The 20,418-nt window shown below is 53.3% G+C and overlaps 1 protein-coding gene across 2 annotated transcripts in view; it reads left to right on the top strand.

Moving 5' to 3' along the window:
• Window positions 1-20,418, top strand: part of LOC137436398 (interleukin-27 subunit beta-like) — a 58,407-nt gene that overhangs the window by 9,249 nt on the left and 28,740 nt on the right. For both annotated transcript variants that reach the window (XM_078786383.1, XM_078786382.1), the window contains exons 2-4: window positions 18,169-18,237; window positions 18,336-18,444; window positions 19,831-19,997. In XM_078786383.1, coding sequence (XP_078642509.1) covers window positions 18,171-18,237; window positions 18,336-18,444; window positions 19,831-19,997 — 343 coding nt within the window. In that variant the 5' untranslated portion in view covers window positions 18,169-18,170. The remainder of the gene's footprint in view (window positions 1-18,168; window positions 18,238-18,335; window positions 18,445-19,830; window positions 19,998-20,418) is intronic.

The following is a 20,418-nucleotide window of genomic DNA, read 5'->3' as shown; positions in this document are numbered from 1 at the left end:
TGTCACCCCTCCGTAAGCCTCTATGTAAACCCCAGTGTAAGCCTCTCTGTAAACCCCTCTGTAAGCCTCTATGTAAACACCTCTGTAAGCCCCCATGTAAGCCTCTATGTAAACCCATCTGTAAGCCTCTATGTAAGCCGCTATGTAAACCCCCTCTAAACCTCTATGTAAACCCCTCTGTAAGCCTCTATGTAAACCCCTCTGTAAGCCTCTATGTAAACCCCTCTGTAAGCTTCTATGTAAACTCCTCTGTACGCCTCTATGTAAACCCCTCTGTCATCCTCTATGTAAACCCCTCTATGTAAACCCCTATGTAAGCCTCTATGTAAACCCCTGTAAGCCTATGTCAACCCCCATCTGTAAGCCTTTATGTAAACCCCTCTGTAAGCCTCTATGTAAACCCCTCTGTAAGCCTCTATGTACCCCCCTCTGTAAGCCTCTATGTAAACCCATCTGTAAGCCTATATGTAAACCCCTTTGTAAGCCTATGTGTAAACCCTGCTGTAAGCCTCTGTAAACCCCTCTGTAAGCCTCTATGTAAACCCCTCTGTAAGCCTCTATGTAAATCCCTCTGTAAGCCTCTATGTAAACCCCTCTGTAAGCCTCTATGTAAACCCCTCTGTAAGCCTCTATGGAAACCCCTCTGTAAGCCTCTATGTAAACCCCTATATAAGCCTATGTAAACCCCTCTGTAAGCCTCTATGTAAACCCTGCTGTAAGCCTCTATGTAAACCCCTCTAATCCTCGATGTAAACCCCTCTGTAAGCCTGTTACCCCCTCTGTAAGCCTCTATGTAAACCCCTCTGTAAGCCTCGATGTAAACCCCTCTGTAAGCCTCTGTGTAAACCCATCTGTAAGCCTCTGTCACCCCCCTCTGTAAGCCTCTATGTAAACCCCTCTGTAAGCCTCGATGTAAACCCCTCTAAGCCTCAATGTAAACCCCTCTAAGCCTCGATGTAAACCCCTCTGTAAGCGTCTATGTAAACCCCTCTGTAAGCCTGCGTAAACCCATCTGTAAGCCTCTGTCACCCCCTCTGTAAGCCTCTATGTAAACCCCTCTGTAAGCCTCGATGTAAACCCCTCTGTTATCCTCTATGTAAACTCCTCTGTAAGCTTCTATGTAAGCCTCTATGTAAACCCCTCTGTAAGCTTCTATGTAAACCCCTCTGTAAACCTCGATGTAAGCCTCTATTGTAAACCCCTCTGTAAGCCTCTAAGCCTATATGTAAACCCCTCTAAGCCAATATGTAAACCCCTCTAAACCTCTATGTAAACCCCTCTGTAAGCCTCTATGTAAACCCCTCAGTAAACCCCTATGTAAGCCTCTATGTAAACCCCTCTGTAAGCCTCTATGTAAACCCCTCTGCAAATCTCTATGTAAACCCCTCTGTAAGCCCCCATGTAAGCCTCTATGTAAACCCCTCTGTAAGCCTCTATGTAAGCCGCTATGTAAACCCTGGTGTAAGCCTCTATGTAAATCCTGATGTAAACGTCTATGTAAACCCATATGTAAACCCCGATGTAAACCCCTATCTAAACCTCTATCTAAACCTCTATGTAAACCCCTATGTTAACCCTATGTAAATCTCGATATAAACCCCTATGTAAACCTTGATGTAAACACCTATGTAAACACATGTAAACCCCTATGTAAACCCCTATGTAAACACCTATGTAAACCCATATGTAAACCCCAATGTCAACCCTTTGTAAACCTCGATGTCAACACCTATGTAAACCTCTATGTAACCCCCTATGTAAACCCCTATATAAACCTCTATGTAAACCTTTATCAAATTTGGATGGTTGGATGAAACAAAAACCCAAAATGATGAATCTTTTCTGCTCTATTTCACTAAATATGCTTCTCTCATAACGGCTCCACTTATTCCGTGTGTGTGTGTGTGTGTGTGTGTGTGTGTGTGTGTGTGTGTGTGTGTGTGTGTGTGTGTGTGTGTGTGTGTGTGTGTGTGTGTGTGTGTGTGTGTGTGTGTGTGTGTGTGTGTGTGTGTGTGTGTGTGTGTGTGTGTGTGTGTGTGTGTGTGCACGTGTGTATAACTTATGGATTCGTCACTTCCGTTGTTGTGGTTTTCATCCACTGTAAACATTTTTGATTCCATGTACTATTATTGTTGTCGTTTAAGTGAAATAGAGCTTACTATTTTCAAAAGGTAAAAAAGTTCATGTTTTAAATGAAACTGGAACCGGACGACGACGAAGAGAGACAGAAGGCGGAGCGAGTGAGTCGGACAAGAAGCCAAGCTGCTTCGAGGTCTGGAGCGAACGTTGGCGAACGGAGGTCACGAGTGAACTTCGGGTTTCCCAGGAAAGGGATTCCTGCGACAGAGTTGTTATCGTTGTGACAGATCAACCTGCGTGTCAGGTTTTGCGGTTGATTCCAAGGAGAATCATCGTAGTGCCGTTACGCCTTGAGAACGGGCCGTCGGCCATTTTGACTTGCGCGCTTTGCACGTCGCTCAAGGTTTTTCGCCTCGCTTTAATCATTGTCACCGCATTCAGACGTGGATCTGGTGTGTGTGTGTAACGTGGCTTTTGAGTGGAAAATCTGCTGTTCGCCGATTGGGAGCCGTGAAACGTCCATACCCGAGGGTGCGATTTCCCAGTCGCCTGGAGGGCACCTCTGCACAGCTTTGGCAGTGGGACTGTGACTGTCAACCCAACGGGATTCTGGTCTCGATACGACATCGTACGGACGATCACTGGAGTGGATCGACTTTGGCTTGAAGCCGGAACCAACTTTGGCTTGAAGCCAGGAAAGAGACATTGGGGAATGTTCTTCTTTTCGCTCACTTGGAGCACAGTGAGTTATATTGTATGAACCTGATGGTACCACCAGAGGAATGATATATATTGATTGTACTTTTGATTACTATTATTGTTGTACTGTTATTCTTGTGTGATCTTAATACAATATTTGTTTGTTGGTAACAATTGGTGTGGCTTCACCATTGATCTTTGACATACAGAATAACACATCTTTCTGCCGTGACTCCTCTCGGGGCTCGGAGGTACACTGTGACCGGGGTTTGGGGAGGAGCACGTAACAATAACCATCACACCTTGTGATGAAATGTTTTAAGCAGGGGGAACACCAATCGACAGAATCGACTAGAGAGTTCGAAGGAAGGTGTGCTACATATGAATCATTCTGTTCAACTCTGAATACTCTCTTTTATTTATTTATTTTTGTTTACAGTGATCTAAGCCTTATGTATGAGCTTTTACTATAGAGTTACAATTCAACCACTGGAGGATGTAGTTAGATTAAACCACGGCCACATTAGAAAGCTAGGCCGCCATCATCGTTCCGGGCAAAATTACATTTGAAGTCCTTGAACGATGCCGGAAAGCTGCATTTGCTATGGTTGTACCAACCGAAGGAGGAGAAACAGTGGAATTTCCTTTCTTCAGTAACTTTTCGAAAGTTTGAACAAACTCGGTACATCGTCCGAGAAATGGTTGAGGACGTGTTCAATATTGTTTTTTTTTTTTTTACATCTAACATGGCTGCCAATTTACCAGCTGGCCATCTTAAACAGATCGCAAAATAAAGTAAGGATCAAGTGTATGCCATCGTGTACTGTGCTTGTGCCAAGTTTGAACAAAATCGGTCCATGCATGTTCAATAAATGGTTGAGGACACGTTTAAGTAACAAAATGGTCGCCAGTCGGCCATCTTGGATCTGATCTCAAAAATAAATGACGGGCATGTGTGTACCTTCATGTATTGTCTTTGTGCCAAGTATAAACAAAATCGGTCAATACATCTCTGCGATATAGTTGTGGATGCACAGATGGACGTACGAGACCAAATCCGTAATCCCCCATTTTGGACTAAGTCCAACGGGGGCTAATAATCGTATAAATAAAAATATGACTGCAGGTTCTGAAGCTCACCTGGATCAGGATCAGTCACTCAAACCCCCGCAGACCCTTGAGACCCCGATTATTATTATTATTTTGTTTTTTTTTAATGCCGTGAACAAACTTTGGTGCATCGGGGGTTCGCAACCCTCCTCCCTCTCCTCCCCCATGCCTGTGCGCGTCACGAGACCCTGTGAGCCCATATTAATCGAGGAGGACCCATCACGTGCCGTGGTTTGGAGACAGACTGAGAATGTCATGAAGGAGGTCCAGCCCTCGTGAGAGCAGGGATGTGCCAATCGGCGGGCTTAGTTACACCAACGGACGCTTTTGATCCAGTTCTAAGGTCCAGCCCTCGCTAAACGATTATATTAAAGCGCGGTGCTACGCGCGCTTACTTGTACAACAAGAAGGAAGCGGACAACACGGTAAGTTTAAGTGTCTTTATTAAAAGAGCTCACTGTAGCACTGGCGCGCTCCGGGCTGCGCGCCCGGTGTATATCCCGTGGCCACGCCTACCCCTCGGGCGGCCCACTTGGTGCGTGGAATGATGCCCTCACGCCAGTGAGCTTTCGTTTCCGCCACACGCGCCCCCCCAGAAATCCCGCGCACCTGGAGGGCCAGTTTGCGGGGCAAACGGATGACCCGGCCGAAGCGACCGGCGGCGTCCGGGGTGCAGGGATGCCAGCTGGGATGCCTCCGGCTGCACCCGGGATGGGTGCAGGACCGGGGGGCGGCGTGCCGGCGGTACTGGGCGGTGCCGGGGTCCGCCCGCAGGGGGGCGGCCCCGACGCGGGGGCCGAGCCACCGGCGGCGGGTGGTCCACGTCGAGGTGGGCCGGCTTGAGGCGATCCACCGAGACGCGGTCGGGAGTACCGCCGATGTCCAAGGTGAAGTGCTTCGCCCCGGCCTCCAGCACGCGGAAAGGCCCGTCATACGGGGGCCGCAGTGGTGTCCGGTGGGCGTCGTGCCGGATGAAGACATACTCCGCGGTGCGAAGCTCCGGGGCGACATGCGTAGGCGGGTGCCCGTGGTGCGCCATTGGCACCGGGGCGAACCCCCGGGCTGTCTCCTGCAGCGCGGAGCGCTCCTGCGCCACGGACCATGGTGCCGTGCGGTCGGGGAGGAACTCGCCCGGCACCCGCAGCGGTTGTCCGAAGACCAACTCCGCCGTGGATGCGCGCAGGTCGTCCTTGGGTGCCGTCCGGAGGCCCAGCAGGACCCAGGGGAGCCTGTCGACCCAGCCGTCGTCGCGGAGGCCTTCTTGCCGGCGACCAACCTCTGGCAGGCCTTCGTGCCTGGGTGGGACAGGCCGTGGATGGCGGCAAAAACCTGGCGCTGCCAGCCCGCGGGCACGATGGGGCGAGGCCGCCCGAGGGAGACGTCGCACAAGAGGGCCGCGCCGTCGAACGGCACCTCGGTGACGCGGAGGCCCGTGACGGCGGTCCGCAAGGCCTGGATGCCGGGGTCGGCGGCCTGGTCCGCCGCCATCCGGGCATAGTCGATGCCAAGGTGGACTGCGTGGGCGACGGACCGGGAAAGGCAATCTGCCACCGGGTTGTCCTTCCCCGCGACGTGCCGGATGTCCGTTGTATATTCGGACACAGCCGAGAGGTGGCGCTGCTGCCGGGCCGACCACGGCTTGGCGACCTTGCCCATCGCGAAGACCAGCGGCTTGTGGTCGACGAAGGCCGTGAACGCACGGCCCTCGAGCAGATGGCGGAAGTGCCTGACCGCCAGGTGAAGCCCGAGCAACTCGCGGTCGAAGGTACTATAGCGGCGTTTGGGCGGGCGAAGCTGCCGGCTGAAGAACGCCAGCGGTTGCCAAGCACCACACACCCATTGCTCGTGCACCGCGCCCACCGCGTAGTCCGAGGCGTCGGTGGTGAGGGCGATCGGTGCATCGGGCGCCGGGTGCGCGAGCATGGTGGCGTTGGCCAAGGCGAGCTTCGTGCCGACGAACGCCGCGTCCATCTGCTCGGTCCAGGTAACGTCAGCTTTGCCCGGCTTGCCCGGGAGGGCCTCGTGCAAGGGGCGCAGGAGCTGGGCGATGCGGGGCAGGAACCGATGGTAAAAGTTCACCATGCCCAGGAACTCCTGGAGCCCCTTGATCGTGCGGGGGTGCAGAAACCCCTTCACTGCCTCCACCTTGGCCGGTAGGGGGACGGCCCCGTGCCTGGTGACGCGGTGCCCCAAAAAGTCGATGTCGGCGATGCCGAACCGGCACTTGGCGGGGTTCACGATGAGGACATGCTGCCCCAGACATTCGAAGAGCGTGTGGAGATGGTGAAGGTGCTCTTTGCGGACGCGCTGGCGACGAGGATGTCGTCCAGGTAGACGTAGACAAAATCCAAGTCGCGCAAGACGCTGTCCATTAGTCGCTGGAACGCCTGAGCCGCATTCTTCAAACCGAAGGGCATCCAAAGAATTCGAAAAGCCCGAATGGCGTGGTGACCGCCGTCTTCGGGATGTCCTCCGGCCTGACGGGGACCTGATGGTAGCCGCGTATGAGGTCCACCTTCGAAAAGAAGGACATGCCCGCCAACCGGGCGGAGAAGTCCTGAATATGGGGGACGGGGTAGCGGTCAGGGGTGGTGGCGTCGTTGAGGCGCCGGTAGTCCCCGCACGGTCGCCATCCCCCACCGGGCTTTGGCACGATGTGAAGCGGCGATGCCCAAGCACTCTCGGAGCGCCGCACGATGCCGAGCCGCTCCAGCGTAGCGAACCCCGCTTTAGCTATGGTGAGCTTCGTCGGCTCGAGGCGGCGTGCCCGGGCGTAGACCGGTGGCCCGGCGGTGGGGATGTGGTGTTCCACCCCGTGCTTGATGGCCCCCGCCGAGAAGGTGGGCCGCGTGAGGGCCGGGAAGCCGGCGAGGAGGCGGGTGAATTCGTTCGCTGCCGGAAGCGTACAGATGAACCTGGCCAGAACCGAACCGCTCAGCAAGCCGCTCGGCGAGCCGCTCGATGAGCCGCTCCGGGAGCTGCTCAACAAGGCGGGCAGCGCGCACGCGAGCGAGCTGAACATCTCAGCCTGGACAAGCTTTCTGTGCTTTACGTCGACCAACAGGCCATTGGCACAGAGGAAGTCCGCACCGAGCAGTGCCATAGGCACGTCGGCAGTGACGAACGACCACCGGAAAACCTGCCCTCCGAACCGCAGAGAAAGGCAGCGTTTTCCGTACGTGCCAATGGACGTACCGTTGGCAGCAAGCAGCGCGGGGCCCCGGCCCGCGGACTGCTTGTCGGACGTACCGACGGGAACGACACTCCCCTGCGCTCCCGTGTCGCACAGGGAACGGCGCCCGGATAAGGTGTCCGTGATGAACAGTAGGCTGTTTGCACGGCCGGCGCTCAGTGCCACTACCGAGGGCCGGCCCAGGCGTTTCCCGAGCTGCCGAATGAGCACGGTGGGCGACATTGCCGAGCCTTGTGGCCGAACTGGGCGTGGAAAAAACACCAGGTTTGCGGCGGAGGCGGACACGAAATGCACATCAGCCTCGAGATCCACGAGGTGTGGTGCATCAGCATCAGGGTCAGCATCAGTATCAGCCCCGATAGCCGCTACGGCCGCGCCAAAACTCGCCTGGGTGTCCAAAGCCGCGAAGAACCTGTCGGCCTCGGCAGCGAGAGCTCGGGGTTCCGTCGTCGCAGAACCGGCCAACGCGAGGCGGACTCGTGCCGGCAGCTGGCGTCGAAACAAAGCCCAGAATAGAGCGTCCGGGGTTTCGTCGCCCAACAACGACAGCATATGGTCCATGCGGACCGACGGTCGCGTGTCACCGAGCTCGGGGAGGTCCAGGAGGCGGTCGGCCCGAGCGTCCACCGTGAGGCCGAACGTGGCGAGGAGGAGACGCTTGATCGCCTCGTACCTGCCGTCGGCCGTTGGGTTCCTCAGGACCGAATGACGCGGCCGGCGGTGCCGGGCCCGAAGGAGGCGACCACGTGGCAGTACCTGGTCTCATCCACCGTGATGCCTCGAAGTCGGAACTGGGCTTCCGCCTGCAGGAACCATACTTCAGCTTGCGTCTCCCAGAACTCGGGGAGTTTGATTGTAACCGCGTTGTTTGCCATTGTGATGGCGTATTCGGTCGGTCAGCGACGGCTGATCCAACGTCGGAGGGTCACCAATAAAGTGCGGTGCTACACGCGCTTACTTGTACAACAAGAAGGAAGCGGACAACGCGGTAAGTTTAAGTGTCTTTATTAAAAGAGCTCACTGTAGCACTGGCGCGCTCCGGGCTGTGCGCCCGGTGTATATCCCGCGGCCACGCCTACCCCTCGGGCGTGGCCACCGCCCACTTGGTGTGTGGAATGATGCCCTCACGCCAGTGAGCTTTCGTGTCCGCCACAATATAACTATAAAGGGGCTCAGGGCAATGACTTGGGTGTGTTGGTTCTTGGCTTTGGTCACATGCTTGCTTCGTGGGGCTCTGTGGTGCTTCAAGAAAGAACAATCGGGGGAGTCGTGGCGCTCGTGTTTGCGGGTCAAAGCTGGGAGCCGGACATTGGGTCAGACAGAGCGAGTGCAGTGCAAAGCGCATGTCGGGCCGAAGCCAAGCCACACATACACCCTCTCTTTGATTACTCACACAGTAGGCTATTCCTCTCATGCATTCCTTTCTTGGCTTTTTGTATGTAAAATCGTTCTACTGAACTCAGGACCTCAACAAGGCCCAGTGCCACCAACTCTCCTTTTGAGGGCAACGCATTGATATGCACCTTCACGGGTTCCTCTTGCACCACACCACCAATGCACCTTTACGATCACGTACCCCGAGACACCTTGGTATTTCTCATTTTTTAGCCCCTCCCCTTAGTGTTTTTAACCTCGTAGGCACGACAGACCCCCGCCTGGTAAGCCGAAAGGCCGATTTCCCTCGTCCTTTCTCTATCTTTATGTTCTGCTCTTACTTCCGCAATTGTCTGATTGGGTACCCAGGTATTTTGTATAGCTGGTAGGTAAGACATAGGTTAAGTTCTGCGTCTGCTCCATTTTCTTTGCTGTGCATATCGCTTGCTGTACATATTCTTCATTGCTCACGACAACCCCACTTGCACACCTATCTGTATTTCTTCGTTTGATTCATTGTGATTGACTGTTTGAACATTAAAGTCCTCCAGTTCCCCATCCACATGATCCTGCACTTCACAACCTGCTGTGACAACAACAACAACAACAACATGCATTTTAAGGCCATTTTCCCTGCTGGAGTGGGGGTTAGCTTTGCGGTCCCCATGACAATCTTCTCCATTTTGCCCTATTTTCTGCATCTCTCCTTGTTAACCCCCTTGCCCGCATTTCTTCTTCCACCATCTTTAGCCAAGTCTTTCTCGGTCTTCCCCGTCCTCTACTTCCTTTTACATTCATTTCCATCACTCTTCTCAACCAGTCACTTTCATCCTTCCTCAACACATGACCAAACCATCTCCACCTGTTCCTCTTCACAGCGTCAATCACAGGCTCTATTCCCATCATCTTTCGCAATTCATCATTTGTCTTCCTCTCTCTCAACGATACTCCGCACATCCACCGAACCATTCGCATTTCCACCCTTTCCAGCCTTCGTTGCTGCTCTACATTCATTACCTATGTCTCGCTCCCATAAATCATAACACTTCTCACACATGCAGCATACACCTTTCCCTTCAGCTTCAGCGACACTCTCCTCCTCATCAGCACGCCACTCAGTTCCAGTTCCCACTTCACAACCTGCCGTGACACGAGGTTATTTGTGCTCGGTAATCGCAGGCCCGGTAAGTTTGACGAGAACTGAGGATTCCCACCTTGTAGAAGACCCGAAACCCGTGGCTGTAATAATATTGATCTCACGATGGGGTTGAGGTAGAGGGAATTCGACTATTCCGATTTCCAGAAAACTCCGACACCCCCAGGCATTTTTTAAGTAAAAGTCGGCATGTATGTTATTCTAAAAGTTTTGGGTGTGCCAAATCCATTTCTGCTATTTGCCAAGTTGCATCTCTTAAGCTGACACTCCCAGTCGGCCAAATCCAAGATGGCCACCATCGATTAAAAAAATATACGTGTTTTCAAGAAACAGTTTCAACTGTAAGGCACTGTGATAGTTTTAGTTCGGTATAAATTGTAAGACATATATATATATATATATATATATATATATATATATATATATATATATATATATATATATATATATATATATATATATATATATATATATATATATATATATATATATATATATATATATATATATATATATATATATATACATATATATATATATATATATATATATATATATATATATATATATATATATATATATAATATATTTATATATATATATATATATATATATATATATATATATATATATATATATATATATATATATATATATATATATATACTTGGCATTTAATATGGAATATTTTTTTTTTCTTGACTTGGGTTTACTTTCTTAACTCAGTATATCAATCTAGTGAGTTTCTTTTACACTTTGGTGATTTATTTGTTAAAAGAACCATGTCACTGATTGTCTGTCGCAGCAAGAAGTCAACAACAGGATTATATCACAGGTGGCATGGCAAAATGTACGGACAGGTGCATTTGATGATTGGCTTCACAGTTGGGTATACAAGGGTTGTTGCGTTCTGTATTAGTGGAAAACAACTGCTGCACGTCTCCAAAGGTTATCGCCGCTTCCTCTGGAGATGGTCCGTCAACTCGACAATGCTGTTTGTCATGGAGTGGTGGCTTTACGAAATTACGGCATGAAACAGCATGCTATTGCTCGGCAGTATGGCATCACTCAAGGTCAGGTGTCAAAGATCCTGAAACGAAATGCTCAGAGGGGTGTCCCTACTCCAATACCGAGGCCAGGACGTTCCCGCAGAACCACAAGGAGGGATGATCGCCAGCTGCACCGGTTAGTCCGCAATGGCCGTATCAAGTCAGCTAATCGGCTTGGGGCTGAGTAGCAGCAACTGGCAAATGTGCCTGTATCCAGAAGGCTATTCAACCAACGACTGGTTCAAGCAGGCTATCGTGCCAGGCGTCCCCTGAGAAAGCCACGCCTGATCAGACAACACCGCCAGCGCCGATGGCAGTGGGCCAGAGAGCACCGTCAAATGGCAGCCAGGACACTGGAATCACGTGATCTTCAGTGACGAGTCTAGATTTCTGGTCTATCGTCAAGATGGCCGCGTCCGAGTGCACAGACAAGTGCATGAAGCCCACAACGAAGATTGTATAGTGCCAAGAGTCTGAGCTGGAGGTGGTGGGGTGACCGTTTGGGCTGCTTTTCATGCAGGCGGCAAAACTGACCTGGTTGTTCTGAATGGAAACCTGAACCAGTTCAAGTACAGGGCCATTCTGGAAGAAACATTGCTTCTATTTGCTCGTGCAGCCTTTCGAGGAAACTTTGTCTTCCAAGATGACAATGCATGGCCTCATCGTGCTCGCATGATCCAACACTTTCTTGCTGACCGTGGTGTAGAGCATATGGAGTGGCCTGCCATGTCCCCGCATATGAATCCGATAGAGAACTTGTGGGCAGAATTAACGCGTCAAATCGACCACTTGGACCAGCAGCCGACCTCTGTGCGTGAATTGCAGCAGGCTGTTGTCACTGCATGGCAAGCGATTCCTGTCCAAACCTTGGCAAATCTCGTGAACAGCATGCCTCAACGTGTACGTGCTCTCCTGAATGCCCGTGGGGGTTACACGAAGTACTGAACTGTAATTTTACTGTCCGTAATCCCAGTCGTAATTTAACTTTTCTTTTTGTTAAAAAATTTTTTGGCTAATGTGCAAAATAAAGAGATACCTCTGGAAAACGTACAGAAGTTCATCACAGTACTGTCCATGAATTGAGTTCGATATCAGTTTACATCACTTTCAAGGATCAATTTATTTGTTTCGAAATGTCAAATGTGGTTTTTCTTTCTTTTAAAGGTCACATTACCAAAATCTAGAATAATTTCAACATAATTCCAATGAACTTTTGGTTCTAAGACATCTTGAAAAGTAAGTTCACCCCCACAAAAAAAATATTCCATATTAAATGCCAAGTCTGTGTATATATATATATATAATCACTATACGAATCAAAAATAGTGTATTTTACGTTTTTCTTCTTTAAGTATGAATAAAACATTGTAAAAGGTGAAAATCAAATATGGCCACTGCCAATTTTCTGTGTTCCGCATCTTTGTTTCCAGGCACCATAGAATTGATAATTAAAGAACTTGTCACCGTGTCTGTAGGCCTACTACATATTTCTGACGAAGTGATAAAAACAAAATCAGACTCTTTGTTATTTTGAATCCTCAACTGAAATTCAAGATCGAGTATGCAGTTCCTTAATCATTGCTACAGGTGTCATTGGTGGCTCTGCATTTGCACGCTGCTGTACAACGCAGTCGAGATTTCTTGCACTTGCAACATGCAACATACGCCTTGTAGAGCAATTACAAGTGATCATTTCAAGGCGAGATTCTGGGATTGGTGGTAGGGACATGAGGATGGGAGCCATTGATGTGCTGTCTATTCTCCATCCCATGCCCCCATGGTCTCAGGAGGAGGATGTTCGGGGTATTTCTTGTGTTATTGTTGCCACACTGCCGCTTGATGTACCCGTTTGGTGAGGAAGAACGGGGCATCACTTGTGAGTGGGAGAATTTAACAAACATGATAGAGTGTTCCTTGTTCACTGTGTTGATATGTGGAACATTGTACACTTTACAGATGAACAGTTCTCCATTCTGGGCTGTGGCGTCACCCAGTTCACCTTAGCCTAGGCCTTCGAGCAAGTGATGTCTGTTCCCAGTGTTTCTGGAAGACTCTCCATTCCAGTCGGACTTTTTATCTAGTCTGAATGTGTTTGAAATGATGTCACTACCAATGATAGCATGGAAGGCCGGCAATGTATCCAACACATTTTTACCCAAATTTGCTCCACTGCAGTGTTTAGGGAAGTACTTCCTATTCTTAGCTGTCCCTGCTTTAAGCCAAACTTTGGAACTGGCAAACTTGTGGAAATATGCCAGGAGCAGTAACAAGACATGCATCAGACCATCGGAATCACACAATGCATGTGGCTTGACTCTTGACATAGCGGCGGATGACTCTTGCATCGGCCTCATGGCTCGGGCCTCTAGTTTCCTCTGGATCAGATGAGTCCACAATCTCTTCATCGACAAAACCTCCAACAGCTACGACAATCTTTTTTTTTTTGGAGATTGCAGCATCAATTGCTGTGAGAGGAATCTCGCTAAATCTTCTTTGTTTTCTGGGTGTGCCATGAAATTATCCCACTTGGAAGATAGTGGAACATCCCTACTCTCGATCAACCGCCGGATCACTGCTGATCCCTGACCACGTCTCTTCCTTGTTCCACATTTTATTGACCTCTCATAGTACCGGTCGAATATTACATCGATTTGTCCTAACGGAGAACCTCCTTGAAGAACCATTTCCGCGATGTCTCCAAACATGGCTGCTTTCTGGGGTTTCCCAGTAGCGAACACCAGTGCCTGACCATCGATGATCGGTGATGCTTCTTCACCAAGATCTGTGCCAGCAAGGCCTGGACTGCCGGTTCCTGAAGGCTCAGGCCAAGGTTTCCCTGGTCGACCCCACAAGAAAAGGTGGGATAATTGTGGCCTTTAAAAAAAGATGTCATATCATAATGCTTGATAATGATATGTTAGTATTAAAGCGCGGCGTTACGCGCGCTGCTTGCGAGCAAGGAGGAAGCGGACAAGCGGTAACTTATAAGCGTCTTTATTTCAGGAGCTCACTGTAACACTAGCACGCTCCGGGCTGCGTGCCCCGTGTATATCCTCAGGCCACGCCTACCCCTCGGGCGTGGCCACCGCCCACTTGGTGCGCGGAATGATGTCACCACGCCAGTCGGCTTTTGTGTCCGCCACACGCGCCCCCCCAGAATTCCCGCGCACCTAGAGGGCCAGTTTGCGGGGCGGACGGATGACCCGGCCGAAGCGCCCCCTGGCGATCGGCGGCGTCCGGGGTACAGGGATGCCAGGTGGGATGCCCCTGGCTGCCCCTGGGATGGGTGCAGGACCGGGGGGTGGCGTGGCGGCGGGGCTGGGCGGTGCCGGGGGTCCGCCCGCAGGGGGGCGGCCCCGACGCGGGGGTCGGGCCACTGGCGGTGGATGGTCCACGTCGAGGTGGGCCGGCTTGAGGCGGTCTACAGAAAACGCGGTCAGGAGTACCGCCGATGTCCAGGGTGAAGTGCTTCGCCCCGGTCTCCAGCACGCGGAAAGGCCCGTCGTACGGGGGCCGCAGTGGTGTCCGGTGGGCATCGTGGCGGACGAAGACGTACTCCGCCGTGCGAAGCTCCGGGGCGATGTGCGTCGGTGGGTGCCCATGGCATGCCGTTGGCACTGGGGCGAACCTCTGGGCGGTCTCTTGCAGAGCGGAGCGCTGCTGTGCCGCGGACCATGGTGCCGTGGAGTCGGGGAGGAACTCGCCCGGCACCCGCAGCGGTTGCCTGAAGACCAACTCCGCCACGGATGCGCGCAGGTCCTCCTTGGGCGCCGTCCGGAGGCCCAGCAGGACCCAGGGGAGCCTGTCGACCCAGCCGCCGTCGCGGAGGGTGGCCCGGAGCGCGGCCTTCAATGAGCGGTGAAATCGCTCACACAGGCCGTTAGCCTGGGGGTGGTAGGCCGTGGTTCGGTGCAGCCGGACCCCGAGCCCCTGCGCTACCGCCCCCCAGAGCTCCGAGGTGAACTGGGGGCCGCGGTCGGACGAGATGTCTGAGGGGGCGCCGAACCGGGCGACCCAGGTGGCGATGAAAGCCTGCGCGACGTCCGCCGCCGTCGTCGACGCCAAGGGCACGGCCTCCGGCCACCAGGTGGTGCGGTCCACCATGGTGAGGACGTGGGTGAAACCCCGCGAGGGGGGCAGAGGTCCCACCAGGTCCACGTGGACGTGGTCAAACCGGCGTTCCGGCACCGTGAACGGGGCCAACGGGGCCTGGGTGTGCCGGTGCACCTTGGTGCGCTGGCACGCGAGGTACATCCTGGCCCAGCCACGGACGGCCTTCCGGAGGCCATGCCAGACGAACTTGTCGGCGATCAACCTTTCGGAGGCCCTCGCGCCCGGGTGGGACAGGCCGTGGATGGCGTCAAACACCTGGCGCTGCCAGCCCGCGGGCACGATGGGGCGAGGCCGCCCGAGGGAGACGTCGCACAAGAGGGCCGCGCCCGCGCCGTCGAACGGCACCTCGGCGACGCGGAAGCCCGTGACTGCGGTCCGCAAGGCCTGGACGTCAGGGTCAGCGGCCTGGTCTGCTGCCATCCGGGCATAGTCGATGCCGAGGTGGACTGCGTGGGCGACGGCCCGGGAAAGGCAATCCGCCACCGGGTTGTCCTTCCCCGCGACGTGCCGGATGTCCGTCATGTACTCGGACACGGCCGAGAGGTGACGCTGCTGCCGGGCCGACCCCGGCTCGGTGACCTTGCCCATCGCGAAGATCAGCGGCTTGTGGTCGATGAAGGCCGTGAACGCACGGCCCTCGAGCCGATGGCGGAAGTGCCTGACCGCCAAGTGAAGCCCGAGCAACTCGCGGTCGAAGGTACTGTAACGGCGTTCGGGAAGGCGAAGCTGCCGGCTAAAGAACGCCAGCGGTTGCCAAGCTCCATGCACCCATTGCTCGTGCACTGCGCCCACCGCGTAGTCCGAGGCGTCGGTGGTGAGGGCGATCGGTGCATCGGGCGCCGGGTGCGCGAGCATGGTGGCGTTAGCCAAGGCGAGCTTCGCGCCCGTGAACGCCGTGTCCATCTGCTCGGTCCAGGTAACGTCACCTTTGCCCGGCTTACCTCGGAGAGCTTCGTGCAGGGGGCGCAGGAGCTGGGCGATACGGGGCAGGAACCGATGGTAAAAGTTCACCATGCCCAGGAACTCCTGCAGCCCTCTGATCGTGCGGGGGCGCAGAAACCCCTTCACCGCCTCCACCTTGGCCGGCAGGGGGACGGCTCCGTGCCTGGTGACACGGTGCCCCAGAAAATCGATTACGGCGACGCCGAACCGGCACTTTGCGGGGTTCACAATCAGGCCATGCTGGCCCAGGCGTTCGAAGAGCGTGCGGAGGTGGCGTAGGTGCTCTTCGCGGGACGCGCTGGCGACGAGGATATCGTCCAGGTAGACGTAGACAAAATCCAAGTCGCGCAGGACGCTGTCCATCAGTCGCTGGAACGCCTGAGCCGCATTCTTCAGACCGAAGGGCATCCGCAGGAACTCGAAGAGTCCGAAAGGCGTGATGACCGCCGTCTTCGGGACGTCCTCCGGCCTGACGGGGACCTGATGGTAGCCGCGTATGAGGTCCACCTTTGAGAAGAAGGACATGCCCGCCAAACAGGCGGAAAAGTCCTGAATGTGGGGGACGGGGTAGCGGTCGGGGGTGGTGGCGTCATTGAGACGGCGATAGTCCCCGCACGGTCGCCATCCCCCGCCGGGCTTCGGCACGATGTGTTGCGGCGACGCCCAAGCACTCTCCGAGCGCCGAACGATGCCGAGTCGCTCCAGGGTAGCGAACCCCGCTTTTGCCACCGCCAGCTTCGTCGGCTTGAGGCGGCGTGCCCGGGCGTAGACCGGTGGCCCGACGGTGGGGATGTGATGGGCCACCCCGTGCTTGACGGCCCCCGCCGAGAAGGTGGGCCGCGTGAGGGCCGGGAAGCCGGCGAGGAGGCGGGTGAATGCGTCCGCTGCCAGAAGCGTACAGATCAACGTGGCCGGAACCGAACCGTTCGGCAAGCCGCTTGGCAAGCCGCTCGTTGAGCTGCTCGACGAGCTGGGCAGCGCACAAGCGAGCGAGCTGAACGTCTCGGCCTGGACAAGACGTCTGCGCTTTACGTCGACCAGGAGCCCATTAGCGCACAGGAAGTCCGCGCCAAGCAGTGCCATGGGCACGTCGGCGGTGACGAACGTCCATCAGAACACCTGCCCTCCGAACCACAGAGAGAGGCAGCGTTTTCCGTACGTACGGATGGGCGTCCCGTTCGCGGCAAGCAGCGCGGGGTCCCCGCCCGCGGCGTGCTTGTCTGACGTACCGGCGGGAACGACACTCACCTGCGCTCCCGTGTCGCACAGGTAACGGCGCCCGGAGAAGGTGTCCGTTATGAACAGCAGGCTGCTCGAACGGCCGGCGCTCATCGCCACTATTGAGCGCCGGCCCGGGCGTTTCCCGACCTGTTGAAGGAGCATGGCGGATGACACTGCCGAGCCTCGTGGCCGAACTTGGTGTGGAACCAGCACCAGGTGGTGGAGCTGGAGGAGCGCGGCTGGCTCCGCCAGGCCGGTGGAGTTGGCAGTTTTCCCCGCAGTGGCGGTTTTCGCCGCGGCGGTGGGCGGGGCGTGGCGGCGGTCACGAGGTGCATATCAGCATGCTGCGTATGCTGTGTAAGCTGATGCTGTGGATCAGCATCATCAGCAGCATCAGCCTCGAGGTCCGTGACGGCCGCAAAGTACCTGTCCGCCTCGGCTGCCAATGCTCGGGGTTCCGTTAGCACGGTCCCGGCCAACGCGAGGCGAACCTGCGCTGGAAGTTGGCGACGGAAAAGCGCCCGGAATAGAGAACCGGGGGCTTCGTCGCCCAACAGTGACAGCATATGGTCCATTCGGACCGACGGGCGCGTGTCGCCGAGCTCGGGGAGATCCAGGAGGCGGTCGGCCCGTGCATCGTCCGTGAGGCCGAACGTGGCTAGGAGTAGCCGCTTGAGTGCCTCGTACTTGTGGCCGTCCGGTGGGTGGCGAAGGACTGACACAACTCGAGCGGCCGTGCCGCGTCCGAGGGAGGCGACGACGTGGCAGTAGCGCGTGTCGTCGCCGGTGAGGCGCCGAAGCTGAAATTGGGCTTTGGCTTGGACGAACCAGACTTCGGCCTGGGCCTCCCAAAATTCGGGAAGTTTGATGAAGTTGGCCATGGCAATGGCGTCGTGTGTGGAAGGATCGCTCCGGCAGATCCAACGTCGAGGTCACCAGTAAAGCGCGGCGTTACGCGCGCTGCTTGCGAGCAAGGAGGAAGCGGACAAGCGGTAACTTATAAGCGTCTTTATTTCAGGAGCTCACTGTAACACTAGCGCGCTCCGGGCTGCACGCCCCGTGTATATCCTCAGGCCACGCCTACCCCTCGGGCGTGGCCACCGCCCACTTGGTGCGCGGAATGATGTCACCACGCCAGTGGGCTTTTGCGTCCGCCACAGTATGTCATTTAATTACATCTATTCAATTGCTCTAATAACTAATGTGGTCATTTTCTATTATTTTTTCTACAGTGATGATGGGATTCCAGCCACTTATCGCTGCTTTATTCTGCATTTTCACGCATCTCTGCCAAGGAGAAGGTGCGGATTGTGCTTCTCATCCGATTCGAGAACGATATAAAATATGTTAGTGGATAATCATATGATAATCATGTAATGCTTTGGTTTCTGATTTTCAGATCATTTGCAGATCACCTGCAGATCTCGTTTCTACCCACACAATGTTACCTGCCACTGGACGTTAGACGAGGAGTATCGTCCGGCATCCGAGGTCCACGCTATATACCGGTACCTCGGAAATGACATTCCCAACCCTAACCTTCATGGAAACATAGAATCTTTGATTATAAGGAGATTCATTCCATTTACTATCCAGGAATTATCTACCGGTACTATATAATTTATCAACTCTTGTTTGGTGTATAAAAAAGTGTTTGGATAGGGGTCTCATATTTACGTTGTGACTCCCCAAGTGGAAGTGACAATTTGGAGTTGAGGATGAGTCCTATGGAGGGGAGGGGTAAGTGTTGCATGCATGGGAAAGGTGTAGTTCCCTGGTGGAGTATAAATGTAATCAATAACTGCCCCTATTCATGTTTCTACTGTTGGCTTAGTCTTTTCAGGTCAGGCCTACATTTTGATCTTCTTGAGTCCACCTGTCAATCATTTAAGCCGCAGGTCTGTTCAGTATTTCCCTTGCTTGGAAGAAAACCTCACACCCCAAACGTCACTCACCTGCTTTCCCATGGCAGTAAGGATACTTCTCTTCACATCTGGTTGAGAAAATAATTATCTTTGTTTTCCACCGGTGCAGACGGTCTCGTCCTTGTGTGAAGTGGAATCAACTTCCGCAACTTCCACAGACTCTGGTATTGTGGAACCAACTTCCGCAGTCTCTTCCATCTCTTTCTTCCATCCAGGGCTTCAAGGCAGCTAGCTGTTCACCACCATCTCAGATCATCCCCCATCCATACCTATGATCTTTTCTACCCCGTTAACGCTCCCCAAGTCCACCCCTTTCCAAGCTTCCAGATTTTCCTTCCTGAGAGTTTGCTTCTGTATCAATCTTGTCCACCCAGTGTGACCTTCCCTATTGCGAATTCTTCCCCACATCCCTTATTTCTCTGAAGTCTCCCTCGATTTTGTCCCTCGTCCCTGCTGTTGGTGTGGTTTCCCCCTCTCTTTTTGCTGTTCCTGTTTGCTCTATTGAGTGGCATTCTAGTTAAATACATGTTTATAATCAAGGTGGTGTTACCTGGTTTTTGTGCCTCTTGAACAATCCTACTATTCTTCTGACATACTACCCTGTAGATGTGACCAACTACTTTACTGTGATACGAAATGTGTTCGCTGTGGGTGTACGTGCCCTTTTCCCGCAAACAATTTGAAAAATGTTTGCTGATATTTGGTGATAGCTCGGTACAATGAGCCCCCAAGTTGAACCCATATTGGGAGATTTAGAGTCCTTTCTACTTCCCCTGATTGACCAATATGAATCCTGGATTATCAAGAGCTTTGCCCTCATGGGGTTGCAAACTGCTGTGTGTGCCGATCGGACAGCCGGGTTCAAATGATAGTTGACGTAAGCCTTCAAACTACCTTTTAAGTTGTCGTTCTGGGTTATACTCCTATCAAGTTGTTCTTCTTGTCCTGAAATCAAAATGTGTTTTACAGATTGAAAACGACCGAGAAGGAATGCGCCAAAAGTAAACCCTCATCTCATTCCTGTACAATAAGTAACCTGACGATGTTCAACAAATCACTCTATACGATCATCGTGAATGCCTCGACTCCACTGGGGAACATTACAGGAAAAACGAGGTTCAAACTTGAAAACATTGGTAAGTGTTTCTGTGCATTTGCCTGCACTTGGGTATTTGTAAACGTCATTTGCACATTCTGCTGTCAAAACTTACATCTGTGACCCAATGCTGGTGCATTTGTTGCGGGAATTTCAAACCAGGACATCTCGAGCTGCACAACTTTATTGTGGTTAATCAGAGTTGCTGTCGTCACGTCGTGTGCCCTACGTGGCTGCTCATCTTTCTTTTTTGTATCCGAAGTCGAGGCTCATGTAAGAGCTAACACATAAAACACATAATACAGGGAGACAAGAGGAGGAGGAGAGGTGGAAGCACAACAACAGGAGGGAACAGTGACATCTGTGGAAGAGAGGGCTGGGTCGGGGTACACGGGATAAACAAGATGGACATCATAAGGACTTTCAGGAAAGAAAAACGGAATTCTGAAAAAGGTGTATCT

Source organism: Myxine glutinosa, chromosome 11 (assembly GCF_964187855.1).
Source record: "Myxine glutinosa chromosome 11, kmMyxGlut1.1, whole genome shotgun sequence".
In the NCBI taxonomy this organism is placed as follows: Eukaryota; Metazoa; Chordata; class Myxini; order Myxiniformes; family Myxinidae; genus Myxine; species Myxine glutinosa.
Note: the sequence above shows the minus strand (reverse complement) of the source record. Positions and strands in the feature narration are given on the sequence as shown.